This window comes from Camellia sinensis, chromosome 7 (assembly GCF_055761805.1).
Source record: "Camellia sinensis isolate YWXY chromosome 7, ASM5576180v1, whole genome shotgun sequence".
NCBI lineage: Eukaryota > Viridiplantae > Streptophyta > Magnoliopsida > Ericales > Theaceae > Camellia > Camellia sinensis.
In genome coordinates this window covers 141,142,312-141,160,376 of record NC_138967.1, presented here as the reverse complement: position 1 = coordinate 141,160,376, position 18,065 = coordinate 141,142,312, and the positions used below count along the sequence as shown (strand labels likewise).

General features: G+C 35.1%; 1 protein-coding gene and 2 long non-coding RNA genes across 3 annotated transcripts; 1 reads left to right on the top strand and 2 right to left on the bottom strand.

Moving 5' to 3' along the window:
- The first annotated feature begins 3,362 nt into the window (after positions 1-3,362).
- LOC145796134 (uncharacterized) lies at positions 3,363-6,580 on the top strand. The gene is made up of 7 exons (XM_082881152.1): positions 3,363-3,432; positions 4,478-4,612; positions 4,723-4,874; positions 4,938-5,116; positions 5,586-5,881; positions 5,999-6,167; positions 6,538-6,580. Exons 1-7 carry the CDS (start codon positions 3,363-3,365, stop codon positions 6,578-6,580), a joined length of 1,044 nt encoding a protein of 347 aa, XP_082737278.1.
- A 509-nt stretch (positions 6,581-7,089) lies between these two features.
- Positions 7,090-7,656, bottom strand: LOC145794797 (uncharacterized). The gene is made up of 3 exons (XR_014334741.1): positions 7,510-7,656; positions 7,278-7,405; positions 7,090-7,192 (listed from the first exon to the last, which is right to left on the bottom strand). It is a non-coding gene; the product is annotated as an uncharacterized LOC145794797 (long non-coding RNA).
- Positions 7,657-8,306: 650 nt separating this feature from the next.
- LOC114257528 (uncharacterized) lies at positions 8,307-8,791 on the bottom strand. Its single transcript, XR_014334740.1, has 3 exons — positions 8,728-8,791; positions 8,506-8,596; positions 8,307-8,402 (listed from the first exon to the last, which is right to left on the bottom strand). It is a non-coding gene; the product is annotated as an uncharacterized LOC114257528 (long non-coding RNA).
- Positions 8,792-18,065: the final 9,274 nt, after the last annotated feature.

Here is an 18,065-nt window from a genome sequence, read left to right as displayed (position 1 = left end):
GCCATCTTCTTTATCAATTCATCTTGCTCTTTCACGCGATCTTCCAGAGCTTGAGGGTCAATCCTCCGTCTTTGCCTGTCGGGACTTTGAGAATGGGATTGACGGGGGCTGTGAGTCCGTCTCCCCCTAGCATCCCTCCTGGAGGTATGTCTTTGGGGCTCCAAGTCCGCCATGGGAGGGACAGAAGGTAATCCTTCATGCCTTGCGCCCCCTTCTGGGGTTAGTCCGTCGATGGCGGACTGCGGCAAGTCTTCAATGTGTGCCATTGATTGTAAAGGGGAGAAGCTTTAATCAAGAGGTTTTGTTCTGTCTGGCTTTCCCACAGACGGCGCCAATTGTACGGGGAAGAAATAATTCTCCTCGTATAATCCTGTTGAATAAGTCCACGCTCCTCCGTACGACGTCGCTTTGTCACCTGAAAACACAAACGTGAGCTAGCCGGCGGGTGTGTGCCGGAAACCTCTCCGATGCCTAAGTCAGAAAACTTGACAAATAGACAAAGCTCAATGTAATCAGGAAGAAAAATTGTATGTTGTGTTATGTTACCTCCTTTCAAGGTGATGCTTGTGAGCTTTTATAGGTTTCGAATGGCCCAATCCTAGTAGGACTTTTATTTCTCCATGCAGAGTCCTCCTAGGATTCATACTCCTAAAGGATAATGCTTATCCTTTTACACACCCCCCCCCACTGCTTAAACCAAGTGGGATGGTTTTTACTATAGCCGAACTACCACATGATCGAAATAATACTGGCTATACCGAGCCACGGAGTAGGCCGTACTAACAGTAGTTCGGTTCTTCTTCTTGCTACACCATATTTCGGTTCTCTCATGCACGAACCATGGTGTGGTTAGACCGATCTACCGAGTAGCAACATTCCGACCGACCTACCCAGAATACATCATGGCCAGACTATCTCCAAGACCGGCCTTACTAGAAAAGTTGTACGGACCGAAGTAACTCAACATCTCTTCTGGGCCGAAGTAACTTTACCATTCTTGAACCGGAGTAACTTTCTTACTCTTGGACCGGAGTAACTTTTACATTTCCATTGGGCCTTTTTATCCAGTCCTTTATACTTTGGGTCATAAAGTCCATCTCTGTAGCTCGGCCCAATTTTTACCAAAAATTACCCTCTCAAAGATCATCCAAACTCGTTCTTTTTAGACTAGTATATCCGTGAATCAGTAACTGTTATCGTAATGAATAGGCAAAACTGGTGTTGAAGCTGGTAATGCACTATTGACTGTCAATTAGCAAGAGAAGAAAGTATAATTTAAGCCTGATATATAGGAGTTGAAGTGAGAAATTTCTGTTTGGTCTGCTAGAAAATATAGTTTATGAATTTGATGATCTTTAGTGGAAATTACACTTTACCCTTTGGTGTTTGGCCAAAAATACATAACCTATGTTCTGTGCTTTAAAGGTGAATGCATTTGCATAGTTCTCTATGGTTTGAACTGAAGTGCAAATTGTACGGACCGTGATAAAAATTGGTTTTGTTTGGGAAGTGGGTTAGTTTTTTAATTTTTTGATTTTTTTTTGACTATTTTAGCTTGGGACTAAAAAATCTGATTTGAGAAGGATTTTTGGTTTTTTTGTGAGAGAATGAATGTAATGATTATGGGTTGGATGTGATGTTTTGTCTTATTGAGCTAAAAAGTTTATTTTATTTTTTGTGACTAAAATAACCAAAAAAGTCTCAAGATTGGCTTCCCAAACTGAGCTTTTAAATGCTCTTAAGCCCTCTTGCCCTTTATTCGAAATCAGAAGGAAGTAAAATGTTAATTATTTAGTGAGGGTATTTTATTAACAAAGCGTTTAGAAATCTATAATTATCAAATTCAGGTTAGGAATAAAAAAAAAACAAAAAACTTTTTTTTTCATAAATTACGTTGACCCTCTTAAGGTTTGGAGATAATATAAGTAACTTTATAATTTTGATATAATTATATGGACTTCTTTTTTGAGATTTTTATTGATAAATCCATTCTAGAGTTGTTATAACCCATTAGGTCCACTAAAGTATATTATAACCTAATTAGTCCCATAAACTTTTCTGGATATTCCATAAGGTCCATTTTTCTAATTAAATATAATTTCTTGGACTATTTTGCCCCTGTATATATATATGTACAGTGTTAATACGTAATAGGTGCCTGTTTCTTCGTTCATGCAGTTTGGCAGTTTCTATTTTCGATTTTTCATCATCAATCCAATTCCGAGAGTTACGTTTATGTTTTGCATGCTTGTTGCAAGGATTGGTTGTGCCAGGGTTTCATCCTTGCTGTTGGAGTCAGGTTCTGTGGTTTGCGAGTGAAGACGACGAAGAGGAGGGTGTTCGGTTGTTACATTTGCCGGATTATAACTAGTTCAAATAAGTTTTTTTCAACTTTCTGTACGATTGTAGGATTGCATGATCAAGGTTAGTATCAATTTGGTTATGAATACATGTTCAGTTTATGGTTTCATTCGTATAATGGATCAGATGCTCTGTTTTTGGATTTATATGGATTGAATGCTCTGTTTTTTCAATTATATGCATTTTACGTGGTTATGTGGAGGGGAGTTCATTCGTATTATGTGAAGATTGTGTAGTTCTCATTTGACTTCGATGCATGCGTAATGAGGCTCTGTGTGGATGATTTGATTATCAGTATATATATCAATGTCAATCTGCACATTTTGTGAATGTGGAATATGTGAAGAATGTGGATGTTCTCATTTTAAATTGATGTTTGCTTAATGAGGCTCTGTGAAGATTGTTAATAATTATGTGAAGATTGTTAATGTTCTCATTTTACTTTGATGCTTGCTTAATGTTAACATCTTGTTAATATCAATGTCAATGTTTACATCATCATAAACTGATGTGAATGTTCACATCATTATACACTGATGTGAATGTTTACATCATCATACACTGATGTGAATGTTCACATCAGTGTATTATGTGAAGATTGTTGATGTTGTCATTGGACTTTGATGTTTGCTTAATGTTGACATCTTGTTAATAGTAATGTGAATGTTCACATCTTCATATTGTGAATTATGGATTTAGCAGTTGAAATGTACACGTAGTCATCTATTTTTTGCACAATGTGAATTTTCATATCGATTTTCATTACTGTTCATTGTTGTGTTTTTGTGTTTTTACAGGAGATGGATACCTTTATGCTATTGGTGTGTACATATGGTTGTAGTACAACTGTAATAAATGTTGCCCGCGCAATGTGTTATTCTCGTTTGGTGGAGTGTTTGTGTGAGAAATGGGATGAGTTGTCTGCTGGTTCTATTTCATTGTTCTGTAAACTACCTGGGATTAATAAGTGTCATTTGGACGATGAGGAAGAATTTCAGAACATGGTACTGCTTGCTAAATCAATGGGGGTACAACATGTAGAAGTTGTGGTTGAGTTGAAGGGTGATATTGGTCAGTCAAGTAGTTTGGGATTGCTGCGTGTGGGGGTTGAGGATGAAATTGATGCACTACGGAGATTTTGCCACCATAAGGAGAAGGTGTTGTTGTCAGCCCCTTGGGCAAATGGTATTACGCATGTAGGACAACGGTTTGTTGGAGGTGCACAAGAATTTCGTGACGTTTTATGTAAGTATGCCATCCAATGTGGGTTTAAGTTCACATACGTGAAGAACGAGACAACAAGAGTTACTGCTGTGTGTGCGATGCGGGAGGAGAGGGGGTGTTTGTGGGCTATACATTGTAGAGCACAACGAGCAAATGATTTTTTCTACATCAAGAGGTTTAGTGATATGCATACTTGTGGTACGGATGTTTGAACATCGAAGAATCCGCGAGTTAGTTCGGATTTGGTGTCGAGTATCATATCTGAAATTGTGAGGGACAAGCCGTTGACTCGGCCGTGTGAAGTGGTGACTATTTTGAAGAGGGATTATGGGCTAGATGTGAGTTACCATGTCGTATGGTTGGGTGTGGAGAAAGCAAAGGCTGGTATCCATGGAGATCACTCGTTATCGTTTGACCAGTTGCGGTGGTATTCGGATGCTGTGATGCGGTACAATCCGGGGAGTTATGTCAATATTGACTATGATGCGAGTAGTCAACAGTTTTGTCGCTTCTTTGTGTCATTCGCTGCCTGTATTTCTGGGTTCAATGCTTGTCGGCCTTTATTATTCCTGGATGGAACATTCCTCAAAGGAAAGTACAAAGGTCAGCTACTTGCGGCAACGGCGAAAGACGGAAACAATGGTTAGAAGTTTTTTTTACCTGTCTATTCATGTCAATATTCGCTCTGAGCAGCATAGTCTGGACGAAAGAGTGATTGCTAAATTATAAGTAATGTGAACATTCACATCTGTGACATTAGTATGCACTGATGTGAATGTTCACATCTTTGTATGCTAATGACAGAAATGTTAACATCAGACTGATGTGAATGTTCACATCAGACTTATTACAGACTTATGTGAATGTTGACATCAGTGTATACTAATGTTAGTTGATCTATTAATGAACAGTACTGTGAATGTTAACATTTTCAGTGACTCAACAAGCAACAATGAATTATTAATGGTCGTTAATGTGAATGTTCACATCGTTGATGTTTACGAACCTGAAACCAAAAACAGCAATAGTAAAGAGGGCAATGTACATATGAACATTCACATGACCTGTTTCGTTTATACTATTTTTCTATTCACTTTGGAATATTGTGAACAGTTGTGTATTGGTGTTGTGTTGTAGGTCTGTTTCCTGTTGCATTTGCAATTGTTGATTCGGAGACCACGGCTAATTGGTCGTGGTTCTTGCATGAACTTAGGAAGGTTGTTGATGGGAAGCGCCATATTACTTTTATTTCGGATCGTAATCTTGGTCTGTTAGAAGCTATGCCAAAGGTGTTCCCATCGGCTCATCACGGTTATTGCTTACAACACTTGAAGAGCAATTTAAGAGACCAGATGAAAGGAATTGATAATGGATTCAGGGATCACCTAGTAAGGAGTTTGGGTGACTGTGCCTACGAGCCAACTGTGGTAGGGTTCCATGAAAAGCTTGCAAAATTAAAAGAGGGTAAACAACGAGCTCATAATTTTTTCAAGGACTTAGCACCTGAGCACTGGGCAAATTCATACTTCAGGTAATAATAGATTCCTAAGGTGTTCCATTTTTGAAGTTTAGAATGGTAGTGATGTGAATTTTCAGTTTATAATGGTGACAATCTTCGAATTGTGTTTCATCTTCAATGTAAATGATGTGAATGTTCACATCTTCTAATGATGACTGATGTCATGTTCACATCTGTTAATTTGTCAAATAGTCATGCAATGTATTACAGATTTGAATGTTGACACGTGTCATATTTTGTTGCTGTTGTTAACATTCACATCTGTCTATCATTTAAGTTGACAACGTAATAACCATGTAATGTGAACATTCACATTATTAAAACCTGGTAGCAGATGTGAACATTCACATTATTATACCCTGATGTGAATGTTCACATCAGTGTATACTAATGGCAGTACTGTGAACGTTCACATCTGTCAACATTAATGGTCAGGCCTGTTAAATTCCGTATTGTACAATGTTTGTGATATACTGTGCAGGGGCATGCGTTATGGGGAGATGACATCCAATGCGGCGAAGTCATTTAATAACTGGATTAAAGAAGCACGTAATCTTCCTATCACTCAAATGGTGGACAAAATTCGTACTCAGTTGATGCGGCAAATGTCTGCACGGCGTGACCAAGCAAACAAATGGAATGAGATTATTTGTCCGACATTCGAAACAAGGCTTATGGATTCGTTCAATGACAGCAAGTCTTGGCAAGTTAGCAAAGCCAACGAGGATGTGTTTGAAGTTCATTCGATACCATCGGTTACAGTTGATGTTGCGAGGCGTACGTGTTCATGCTTCAAATGGCAAATCAACGGATTCCCGTGTGACCATGCTGTTATTGCCATTCAGAAGAGCCGCTACAATCTCAATGATTGTGTAGAACATTACTTTCATGTAGAGACATATCGTGCAGCCTATTCGGGAGCCATATTCCCTATACCATCGGTGGAGAAGCCGACTTTTGATCCCACGGACTTTACTATATACCCGCCTACCGTGAAAAGACCACCCGGAAGGCCGAAGAAGAATAGGATCCCATCAAGGGGTGAGAAATTGAAGCAAATAAGGTGCGGGAGATGTGATAAGTTGGGGAGCCATAATCGAAAATCATGCACGGAGTCGATATAAGATGTACCTTTTTTCATTTCAACATTGTATTTTACATTGGATTCTTATATTCATTTTTGAAATAAGATTGTGTTGTGTTGGGAAACATTGGGTTGCAATAAGATTACGTTGCGTTGGCAAACATAATAATGCATTAGTGTTTGATTTGTGTTTTATTTTTACTTTTTTAAGGTACCAATCTGACATTTATGTTGGTTGTGTTTTGGATGAATGCATGCTATTAACATTCACATTATGTGAATGTTCACATTGTTCAACTTTCAAACATTTCTGTGGTGGGAATGTTCACATTGTTGTTACTGTTAACAGCAATGTTTATATCAATGTAACCATTTGCATCATCAACTCATAAGATGTGAATATTCATGACATCATTGTTTCCATTCGCATAATCAGAAGTTATGATGTGAATATTCACATCATCAAATTGTTAGATGTGAATATTGACTTGTGTTAAGAAATATCATAATCACACCCGTCATATTGTGTTACATGAACACTTTAAGCAATATTTACATCCATGTAGTATGGTTTAAAATAGAAGAAAGTGTACGATCATTCTGTGATGTGAACATTGACATCATGTCATGTGTATCCAAAAAAAAAAAAGAAAATGCAATACAATACAATCTCAATCTGCATGACCAACGCAAAATAGGCTTGAAAATGCATATACATATATTGACTGAAAAGTATCTGTACAAGCAGTGATATAGACTTCATTTACAATTAAGCTAGTGAAACTAAATTGTCTTAAATGTGGATAACAGATTTGGGTTACAGTGATAGGTGGACACACCCCACCTATAGGTTTTCACATTGCACTGTCTTTTTGTGGTTCAGGAAAAGGTGTACTAATGTGTCTCTTATTTGACACCATTCAAAGCGATCTAGGCTGGCAACAATGTCTTCACGATATACATGCGCCCTCATGATGTAACAAACTGCAGGCCCACAATCCACCCTGAAAATGCAAACTTCTTGTTAGATTTTGAAATTTAGATGGGTAAAGGTTGTGGAACATGTGTAGAAATCGATTTTAGGCTTACGAATTTGATGCTTGCTGAGGACAGATGTCCACTGATATGATTGTTTTCGAAGTATTTTGGCTTGATAAATTGGTCCATAATGGTGATGACGGTCCAATGTTGTGCACCAAAGCTGTGATGTAGTCCCTCTGCCAACAATGAAATTTCATATTAGGCACCAACCAACATAGGGCATACGTCCAAGTTCAAATATTACACATCACGACAAGTATTGTTTTTGTCAGCCACTTACCAGTATTTGTGCTTTGTCAATATGTGGGTCATGTATGCCTTCTCTTGGGCGCAGTGAGTTATAATGCCTCCATACATTCTCTTTCACGTCGTACACAACAATTGTCCAGTGAAAGTTGTCGTGTATTGGGAAGATTAAGAATCTCTGGCCTTGATACTCTTTGATGTGTACATCAATTAGTTTATTCCTCTTGTGGGGGGGGTACTGTTCAATGATTTTCTGCACACAAAGGGCATACAATGATGTACCAAGTATTTATATCGATGTTTGGTGTTAATGATTTGAATGTTCATCTGCTAATGGGGAGTTATGTTATTGATGTGAATGTTCACATTTCCTAATGGTGAGTGAAACTACTTATGTGAATGTTCACATCTATTAATGTCAGTGATATTACTGGTGTGAATGTTCCCATTTGCTAATGGTGGGTGATGTTACTGATGTGAATGTTCACATCTGTTAATGTGAGTAAATACTGCTGATGTGAATGTTCACATCTGTTAATGTGAGCAACACTGCTGATGTGAATGTTCACATCTGTTACTATGAGTTATATTACTGATGTGAATGTTCACATGTGTGTATCATTTAAGTTTATCAACATAATAAGCATATAATATTCAATGCGAATGATGTGAATGTTCACATCTGTCAATGTGAATCTTCTCAAAGGTCATTTTATGTTTTTGTTAACATTCACATCTGCCTATTATGTAAATTAACAATGTAAGCATGTAATGCTGAGAATAACATCCACATGTATTGAAACATAATCAAAATTAAAGTCTAGTAGTTACCAAACATGTGCTTGTAAAGATGAATGATGAATCTTCCAGACTTGGGTTGACTAGCCCTTGTAGTTCAAGTAGAATTTCACCATAAGCATCTATCACCTGCAGAACCGGAGGGGTGGAAGTACATTATTTACAGTGTCTTTACTCTATGTGTGTGTGTGTGTGTGTGTGTGTGTTTTGTACACATTTACAGTTGCCATACGTTGTTGGTTATTGATTCTTCCTTGATGAGGTGTATGATGTCATCAAAATACACATGTTTAGTCTTTGAGTCCCCTCGCCACACTAGCAACCTGTGCATTGTGATTACAGAAAATGTTAATGTCAACATTGCACATTTATGAAATGATCTATTTCATTAAGTATGTATGTGAACTGAACATGATGGAAAAAAAAACAGTTAGGGATATGTAAGATCACTTACTCATCACCGCCGTTCTTGTGCAAATTTTGGACTTTTTGCTTGTTGAGTTTGTTCATGTTAGCCCAGAACTTTAGTTTGTTGTTCAAGGATAACTTCTTGGACTTTGTTGGCTGCTTTTTTGGTGGTTGCTTGTCTAAATCTTGTGCAATTTGGACTGCATGTGATTTCTGTTCGGCTCCCTCTTTCCCTTTCTTCTGACCAGGCAGGTTGGGGTATTCAAACTCGTCCAACCTGTGTTCTTTCCTTACCTTCTGCTTTATGCGCTTTACCCTTGATGGGGGGCTGATAATGTGTTCCAATGCTGCAGTGGGATTGTTGTTAAGGCTGTCATGAGCCTTTTGTGCTTCAACTTGAGTGATGATGTGTACGGACTGATCATCAAAAAGGTCTTGAAGTATTGTTTTTTCACATTCCAAGTTGATGACCAACTTTGTCAGCCGCTGAATTTCTGTATCTTTTCACTCCATGCAAGTCTTCATGTCCATGTCCACATTGGATGAGCCCGATTGGTCAAATAGTTTGGCTTCAAGGGCAGCAATCACCCTTGCCCTCAACTCCCATGATTCTTCCAACTGTTTGTATTTCGCTTCCAATTGCCATACAAGAGCCCAAGCTTTTTGGTTTTCTTTCATGAGTACTTCCACAATGTCGGGCTCAGTTGGTTGTGCTATGATGATTCCTTTCTCAGCATTGGGGGTGCTACAGCTGGGGTTGATATAATGTCCAACATCATTCAGGTCCACTGCATCGACAGAAAATGCATCCCTGTCATCACTGCGTTGACTGTCTTTGCTTTGATCCTCATTGCTTTCATCTTTCTTTGCTACTGCACTTGACAAAATCTCAGGTTTTGGCTCCACATTCAATTTTGTATGACGATACATCTTCGCTTCAGTTGGTGATGCCATTAGCTCGCCGCCATATACCTGCATTTCGAGACAGTATGTTAGTTAGATAGTTCCTCGTCTCACTATGTGAATAAGCACAATATATTTGGTTGTACTTCTACCTCATTTAAACCTAGCTTAGCCAGAGTTATGGACTTCATGGTGCTATGTAAGGCTGTGAGGTCCCATTTTACGCATCGTGGAATGGCATTGGGGTTGCGGGGTTGTAAGATTGTTGTATGCTCACACAGCCAATACTGAAACAAATAACAAATATCAGTAATTTGAATGTGGATATGAATTAACATTGATGTGAATGTTTACACCACTGGTGCAGTAATGTGAATGTTCACAGTGCACCACTAGGCCAGTAATGTGAATGTTTACATCACTTAAAACTGATGTGAATGTTCACATCCGTTGATGTGAATGTTCACATCTGCTAATGTGGAGTAATGTTACTGATGTGAATGTTCACATTTCCTAATGTTGAGTGATACTACTGATGTGAGTGTTCACAACTGTTAATGTGAGTGATATTACTGACCTGAATGTTCCCAACTGTTAGTGTCAGTGCTATTACTGATGTGAATGTTCACATTTGCTAATGGTGGGGGATGATACTGATGTGAATGTTCACATCTGTTCATGTCAGTGTTATTACTATGTGAATGCTCACATTTTGCTAATGGTGAGTGATGTTACTGATGTGAATATTCACATCTAGTAATGTGAGTGGTACAACTGATGTGAATGTTCACATCTGTTAATGTGAATGTTTACACCAGCATCTACTAATGTGTGTTTGTACATTACTGAAACAATAATGCGAATGTTTTCATCAATGTTGTCAACTTCCACACCAAAGCTGAGAAATGTGAACATTCACATCAGAGTGTTCAGAGCCCGTATATGTTCATATTAAACATAGAATAAGTTGTATGAGATTTGATTTACCATTAACAACATCACACATCCGGTGACTCGTCCTGGTTTTCCACAGTTTTGGCCCAATGAACCCATCAAGGTTGCCCGGATGCTCTCAGCCCAATCATACTCGATCATCTTCTGTAATGGGTCCATGTATGAGTAGAAAACCCATCCAATTATTTCTCCGGATGTAGAGAAGAATAGCTTGACGCATGCATACATGCAAACTAATCTTGCGACCTCCTCATTGTCGTGTTTTTTTGTGCCCTTCAATGCTTCCCTCAGAATTTCTCGTATTTTGGCAGCACTTAACCGACTAACATCCTTGCACATTCGGTGTATGATGCCGGTTGTTGGTTTTGCACCATAAGAGAGGTCCATCGACTTGGTGCCGCAATCCATCCCAAAAATCAGTGATACGTCGCTTCTAAAAATCTGGATGCTCTTATCCCCAATGTAAAACCTTCCACTAGATTGCTTGAATGTTTGTACTATACGCACAATGACATCATCATATTTCATGCAGTGGTTGAGGTCGATTTCGTTACTGATCAAGCTATCAAATAATGGCCAGAACGGTGTTTTTCTAAGGCACTTCAATTGGCCACTTGTAAATTTCGTATCCTTTAACAGTTTGACCAATCCAGTTATATTTGGCCGGTAGTTCACTTTTTTCATGTTCACTTCTTCAGGAACAGCTGTTTGATCAGGCTTGGTTTTGAAACGGGATTCCCCTCGCTTTCGCTTGCCATCAACTTTATGGGGAAGACCTGTGTGTTCAAATGAGCACATGTAATTGGTTGAAACACAGAGGATGGAACCCGAAGCACCAAACAACATTCAACAACCAGCATTGACAGTAATTGGAACATTCACATCATTAGACAGTGATGTGAATGTTCACATCAGTGTTTATTACTGTAAGTTTACACAGTAATCAATACTAATGTGAATGTTCACATCATCCATGTTGGAAAAATAAATTCGGAAAACGACAACAGTTACTGGGCAATGTAAATGTTTACATGGGTGATTACATTATGTTATAATTTGCTAAAAATCAAAGAGAGGAACCAACAACGCCAAACTACACCCAATAACACAAACAACTTTGGCATTAATGTCACAATGTGAATGTTTACATCATACGCCATCACAGTTTTGAGTGAAGTTTGGGGGTTCTGACATTAATGTGAACATTCACATCAGTGTGTAATACTCTAAATTTACCTAGTACTCAATAGTAATGTGAATGTTCACATCATCCATGTTTGAGAAATAAATTTCGAACACGACAACAGCTACTGGGCAATGTGAATGCTTACATGGGTGATCACATTATGTTATAATGTTCTAAAAATCAAAGGGGGGAACCAACAGTGACAAACTACACCCAATAACACAAACAACTTGGGCGTTGATGTCACAATGTGAATGTTTACATCATACTCCATCACAGTATTGAGAGAAGTTTGGGGTGTTCTGACATTAATGTGAACATTCACATGATGTGAATGTTCACATCAGTGTGCACTACTCTAAATTTACCCAGTAATCAATAGTAATGTGAATGTTCACATCATCCATGTTTGAGAAATAAATTTCGAACACGACAACATTTACTGGCCAATGTGAATGCTTACATGGGTGGTCACATTATGTTATAATTTCCTAAAAATCGAAGGGGGGAACCAACAGTGACAAACTACACCCAATAACACAAACAACTTGGGCATTGATGTCACAATGTGAATGTTTACATCATACTCCATCACAGTATTGAGAGAAGTTTGGGGTGTTCTGACATTAATGTGAACATTCACATGATGTGAATGTTCACATCAGTGTGCACTACTCTAAATTTACCCAGTAATCAATAGTAATGTGAATGTTCACATCATCCATGTTTGAGAAATAAATTTCGAACACGACAACATTTACTGGCCAATGTGAATGCTTACATGGGTGGTCACATTATGTTATAATTTTCTAAAAATCGAAGGGGGGAACCAACAGTGCCAAACTACACCCAATAACACAAATAACTTGGGCATTGATGCAACAATGTGAATGTTTACATCATACTCCATCACAGTATTGAGTGAAGTTTGGGGTGTTCTGACATTAATGTGAACATTCACATGATGTGAATGTTCACATCAGTGTGCACTACTCTAAATTTACCCAGTAATCAATAGTAATGTGAATGTTCACATCATCCATGTTTGAGAAATAAATTTCGAACACGACAACATTTACTGGCCAATGTGAATGCTTACATGGGTGATCACATTATGTTATAATTTTCTAAAAATCAAAGGGGGGAACCAACAGCGCCAAACTACACCCAATAACACAAACAACTTGGGCATTGATGTCACAATGTCAATGTTTACATCATACTCCATCACAGTGTTGAGTGAAGTTTGGGTGTTCTGACATTAATGTGTTTACATCAGTGTGTACTACTTTAAATTTACCCAGTAATCAATAGTAATGTGAATGTTCACATCATTCATGTGTGCAAAAACAAATCCCGAAAACTACAACAGTTAGAGGCCAATGTGAATGTTTACATATATTTTTACAAAATTAATTCCGAAAACATCTATGTTTACAAATTCAAATCCGAAAACCAGAAGGTGTATGTATACATCAATGATGACATTATGATTTGAGAAGCAGAAGGTGGAATGGTATTCCTTACTTTTGTTCGTCATGGTTGGTGGGTATGGATCACAGTCAGTGGATAAAATAAACTCAATGGGGTGACAAGAATCTTCGAACGACGAAGCACCCTCCTTCCGATGTGAAGCTTCGCAGTGGTGAGACGAAGAGGAATCTAGGGTTACTGGAGGCAATATCAGTATCGTTTCGTCGATTGAGTTTTTGTTTTGGAAATTTTGTGGATTAAATATTTCGAATAGGAACGGGTTTTTGCAGAATCGGTTTCACGCGGGAGAGGTGGAGAGGGTTATTTCGTCCTTTAACAATTAATGGACCTAATGGAATATTCAGAAACAGTTTGGGTTTTATGGAACAAAACAGTTATAAATAGGACTTATCAAAAAATGGCCCTTCTTTTTTTAATACGGCTAAAACAGCAAAATTAGTACAAATGGTTTGAATACGCAATGATAAATAAAAAATATATATATACATTTTAAATATAATATAAAAGAGATGATAATTTTTTTTTTCATTCAAATGATTAATGAAATATTGATGAAAATAGGACTTAGTGTCATGTGAATTAAAATTTTAAGAAATTCTAATATAATTATATTAAAATTGTGAAATTTGTTGTATTTTTTTTTAATTTTAAGAAAAGTCAGTAAATTTTTTTTTTTTAAACCATCAAAACTATAATTTTCTAGCATGATAATGGAAAGATCCAAACAACGCCTTCTTGCCACCATGTGCAATGCAAGTACAGATTGGGACTCATCAACCACTTTTCCCAGCAAAAATCGGAGGTCCCACCCAAAGATTGTGTAGTTATGTAAAATCAGCTTGATGGGTCTTCCCTGTTAAAGGACAGATAGTATTGATTTTTTTTTTTTTTTTTTTTTTTAAAAAAAAAAGAAACTTCTGATATTTAAATTATTTTTGATGATCTATTTGATAAATGTTAAATTTTAATTTATCAAATATTTTATTATATGAGATCTAAATTCAATATCATATTATTGAGAGTGATTTAGGAATGATAAATTAAAAAATATAATATTATTAATTGATGAATTATATAATTTTATTTAATAGAATACCATTTCACTATTTCCACAACAATGATTAATTTTTGAAAACATTAGGAATCAGCATAGTAGATAAAAAAATAATTATATATATATATATATATATGGAAGTGTAATTTTTTATGCCTAAAGAAATCACTATAACAAAAGTTACACTCCTTCACTTTCTGGTAGACAATTTCTTCATTTCCTATTATCTTAAAAATTTCCCTTAATTTTATTACATAGCAATACATATTCATCTTCATGCAAGCCTTATATGTGGACTCCACTGATATGAGTCTCATATTTGTATTTTTTTTATTTATGTGTTCACAATATGATATGTCACTTACCATATTAGTTTACCGGATTATATCGCAAAAATTAAAATTCATTTATTGCATGTCACATTAATTTGTTAAAAAAGTTAGAAAGGAAATATCTATTGAAATTGAAGGGGGGAAATGAATTGATAAAAGATAATTCGATAATGTAGTAAACAATGCACTATTTGATACTTATCTATTTAAGAAAGTGTAAAAATCACAAGCCTAACAAACACATCATTTATAACGGAATTTACTTACGATGAAAATCAAACTCAAGCCTCGTTTCGGGACTAATCGGTTTAGTTAAAAAGTCAAAAAGTTACTAAAAAAATTAAAAAGTCAACAATCTATACCAAAAAGTCAAATATTCTCTTTTCTCTCTACTTTTTGCGCATTTTTTTGTAAAAATTCAAAAAGTCATCCCAAACATACTAATTTCTTTTTAACTCATATTAAAAAGTTACTAAATTAGTTTGTTCCCAAACGAGACCTCAATCTCAATAGTAATTGAAATCACAAGCCTAACAAACACATCATAACAAAATTTACTTATGAATTTGGGGTGACTTTTGTACTGTGTAATCCTATGGACTTATTTCGAGACATGTTTTGATAATCTAAGTAGTTCACATTTTAGATTATATAGAGTATAATATACCTATAAAAATTAAGTTAATCGGATGTCATTAACCTTTTCATCCACTCACATTTGTATCTACAAAAATAACGATATTCGATTAACTTGATTTTTTGCAGATATATTCTACTCGATGTACTCTAAAATATGAATGATTTATATGATCAAAATGGACTTGAAATGGGCCTATTTGACTGTATAACAGTGACTGATGTGCCCCTCAACATAGCAGCCATCCAAAATCCTTTACCTATGATGAAAATCGAACTCAATCTCTATAATTGAAATAAAATATTCTTATTTTATCTTACAAAATGTGTTTAACAATAAAAGGTCTAATCTTATAACCACAAATATACAATAAACTCGATAAAGATGCCAAATAAATACATAGAAAAATATACATACAAGTAATCTCATAGTAAGGCCAAGTTTGGGAAGACTAAAAAAGTGTACTTTTTGTCTTTTTGGACTAAAAAATTGAGGTTGAAAATATGGATGTTTGGGTTAACTTTTTGACTTTTTATTGAAAAATGTGTAATAAAAAATTGTAAAAATTAATTTGTAGGGAAAAATTTGAATTGAGAGTTGTGCAGCCGTAATTGTTGACTTTTGGTGAATAGTGTTAACTTTTTAGCTTTTTGAGTAACTTTTTGACTTTTTAACTTTTTTGGATCTTCCCAAACTTGGCCTAAGGCGCACAAAATATCAGTCAATTAAAGAATAGATATTACATGAGCTTGATTTTTCACACTCCTTGGGAAAACAAATAAGAAGGTAACATTTGATGACTTGGGGAAACAAATAAGGATTGCATTTGGGGAAACAAAATAGAACAACATAACCAACATGAAAATAGCTAGAACTATGTTTATTTTATTTTATTTTTGTTACATATAAAAACTTCACATATATTATAGTGACCTAGGGATAGGGGGACTCAAAGCTCAAAACCCTGAATTCATAGTAGCAGGCTAGGGGACAAATCATCGAATCACCCATTTTAAATCACATCATCTCTTATAATTTTTACACATTTTTTTTAAAAAATATCAAAAAAATTAAAAAAATAAATTTTAATCACCTTCTCAAAACACTTATATAATAGGTATATGTCAAAGCTGACACGAGAGAAGCCATGTGCCTATAAGCGAAAACTTCATCCCAGCTAAGCAGGTTGGAGGAAGAAATTGTCATGGCACCTTCTTCCAATAAGACAAACAAAAATAATAATAATTAAATTAAATTGTTAAAAAGTCAAAGTTAAGTAAATCATGATTTAGTTAATTTAACATAATTTGACCACAGATTCTATTGAATTTCACGTGCTTTCCCTATAACAGTGGGCTTAGTTTTGTCCTTTCCTTCAATTTGACCACTTTTTTTATTTTAATCTCATCATGTTACCCCTAAATTACTTTTAGCTTTTGAGGTTAATTGATGCAACTTATCTAAGTTATTTATATATTTTTTTTTATTTTGGTGTAGTTTCTGTTTAAATAATTTAAATAAGTTGGAAACAAAAAATGATTATCTTAACTTGACCCGATTGTATTTCTCCCAACCCAATTAAAAAAAGTTTGGGAGAACATTAATATGATAGAGTAAAATAGGATTACGTAAATCAAAACTGTCAAGTTTAAGATAAAATATAAAATTATATTATTAAAATAGTTGAGTTTAAAATTAAGAATTCACGTGCCAAATTTAAAAAATTCAATCCGTTGTCATCCCTACAAAGAAGTTAAGAGAAATTTCTGATTTATAATTATCAATTTTTAACTTATAATAAGTTAAATCAAACAGGTATTTTGCACTATCCATATCATTGTCGTTAATTTGATAAACCCATTGTACCTATTCTATGAGTTTTAATAAGTCACACCTTCTACTAACTCTCTTGCTTTTGAGGCAAATCTACCCAATAAACTTTAGTTAAATAACAAAAAATAATAATTTATTCTTCAACTTGCCGACTTGGAAAAACATGAACAAGGGTTTCGTAATGATATAAAATTCATAGAACAACATTCCCAAGCAAAAAAATAAAAATGTATGTTTGGTTTGAGTTTTTTGAATTAAGATTTTTGAAAATTGAGTTTTTTGTTTTTCGTATTTTTTTGTTTTTAGTGAATATTTTTAAAATTTTAAACAATTTTTTGCTTTTTTAGATACACCTTACTTAGATATATCTAAAAAGTAAAAAAAATATGAACAAATATTTTAAAAAATTAATAAACACAAAAAAATACAGAATTCTTGTATTTTTTTGTATTTTTGGTATTTAGTGAATTTTTAAAAGATTTTTTCACAAAAAATATATTTTTTATGTGTATTTATGTTAGGTGTGTCTAAAAATTGAAAAAAAAAATTACTTAAAATATTAAAAAATTCAATAAATATATATATATATATATATGAAAAATAAGAAAAGAAACTTTTTTAAAAAGTGTTTTTGAAAAACCAAAAACAAGCAAAGCTATCCATTATAAATATGTAAAAGTATGTTGGTAGATGCATAAAAGATGCATATAAATATGTAAAAGAATTTGAAATAGGTGAAATAGGTAAAAAGTGTAATGCCATTATATGTTTCCCTTCGTGTAAATATGATATTATTTGCAATTATCTTGTACAGATTGATATAAAAAAAATAAAAATTGAAAAACTCGCCACACATCCAAAAAAATGATTAACCTAACCACCAAAAAGGTGGAATTTTACCACTTATAAAAACCCACATTGTAATTTTTTTCCCACGAGTCGACAAAAATATATATATATACATATCAATTGATGAATTTTACCTCCTTCT

What these genes read in the sequence shown, in the direction of transcription:
- LOC145796134 (XM_082881152.1), top strand. Translation starts at nt 3,363, where the DNA reads ATGGTACTGCTTGCTAAATCAATGGGGGTACAACATGTAGAAGTTGTG. An exon ending in TGAGTTGAAGGGTGATATTG is followed by an intron (nt 3,433 to 4,477) that starts GTCAGTCAAGTA and finishes TACTAATGTTAG; the next exon opens with TTGATCTATTAATGAACAGT. An exon ending in GAGAAATTGAAGCAAATAAG is followed by an intron (nt 6,168 to 6,537) that starts GTGCGGGAGATG and finishes TACTGTTAACAG; the next exon opens with CAATGTTTATATCAATGTAA.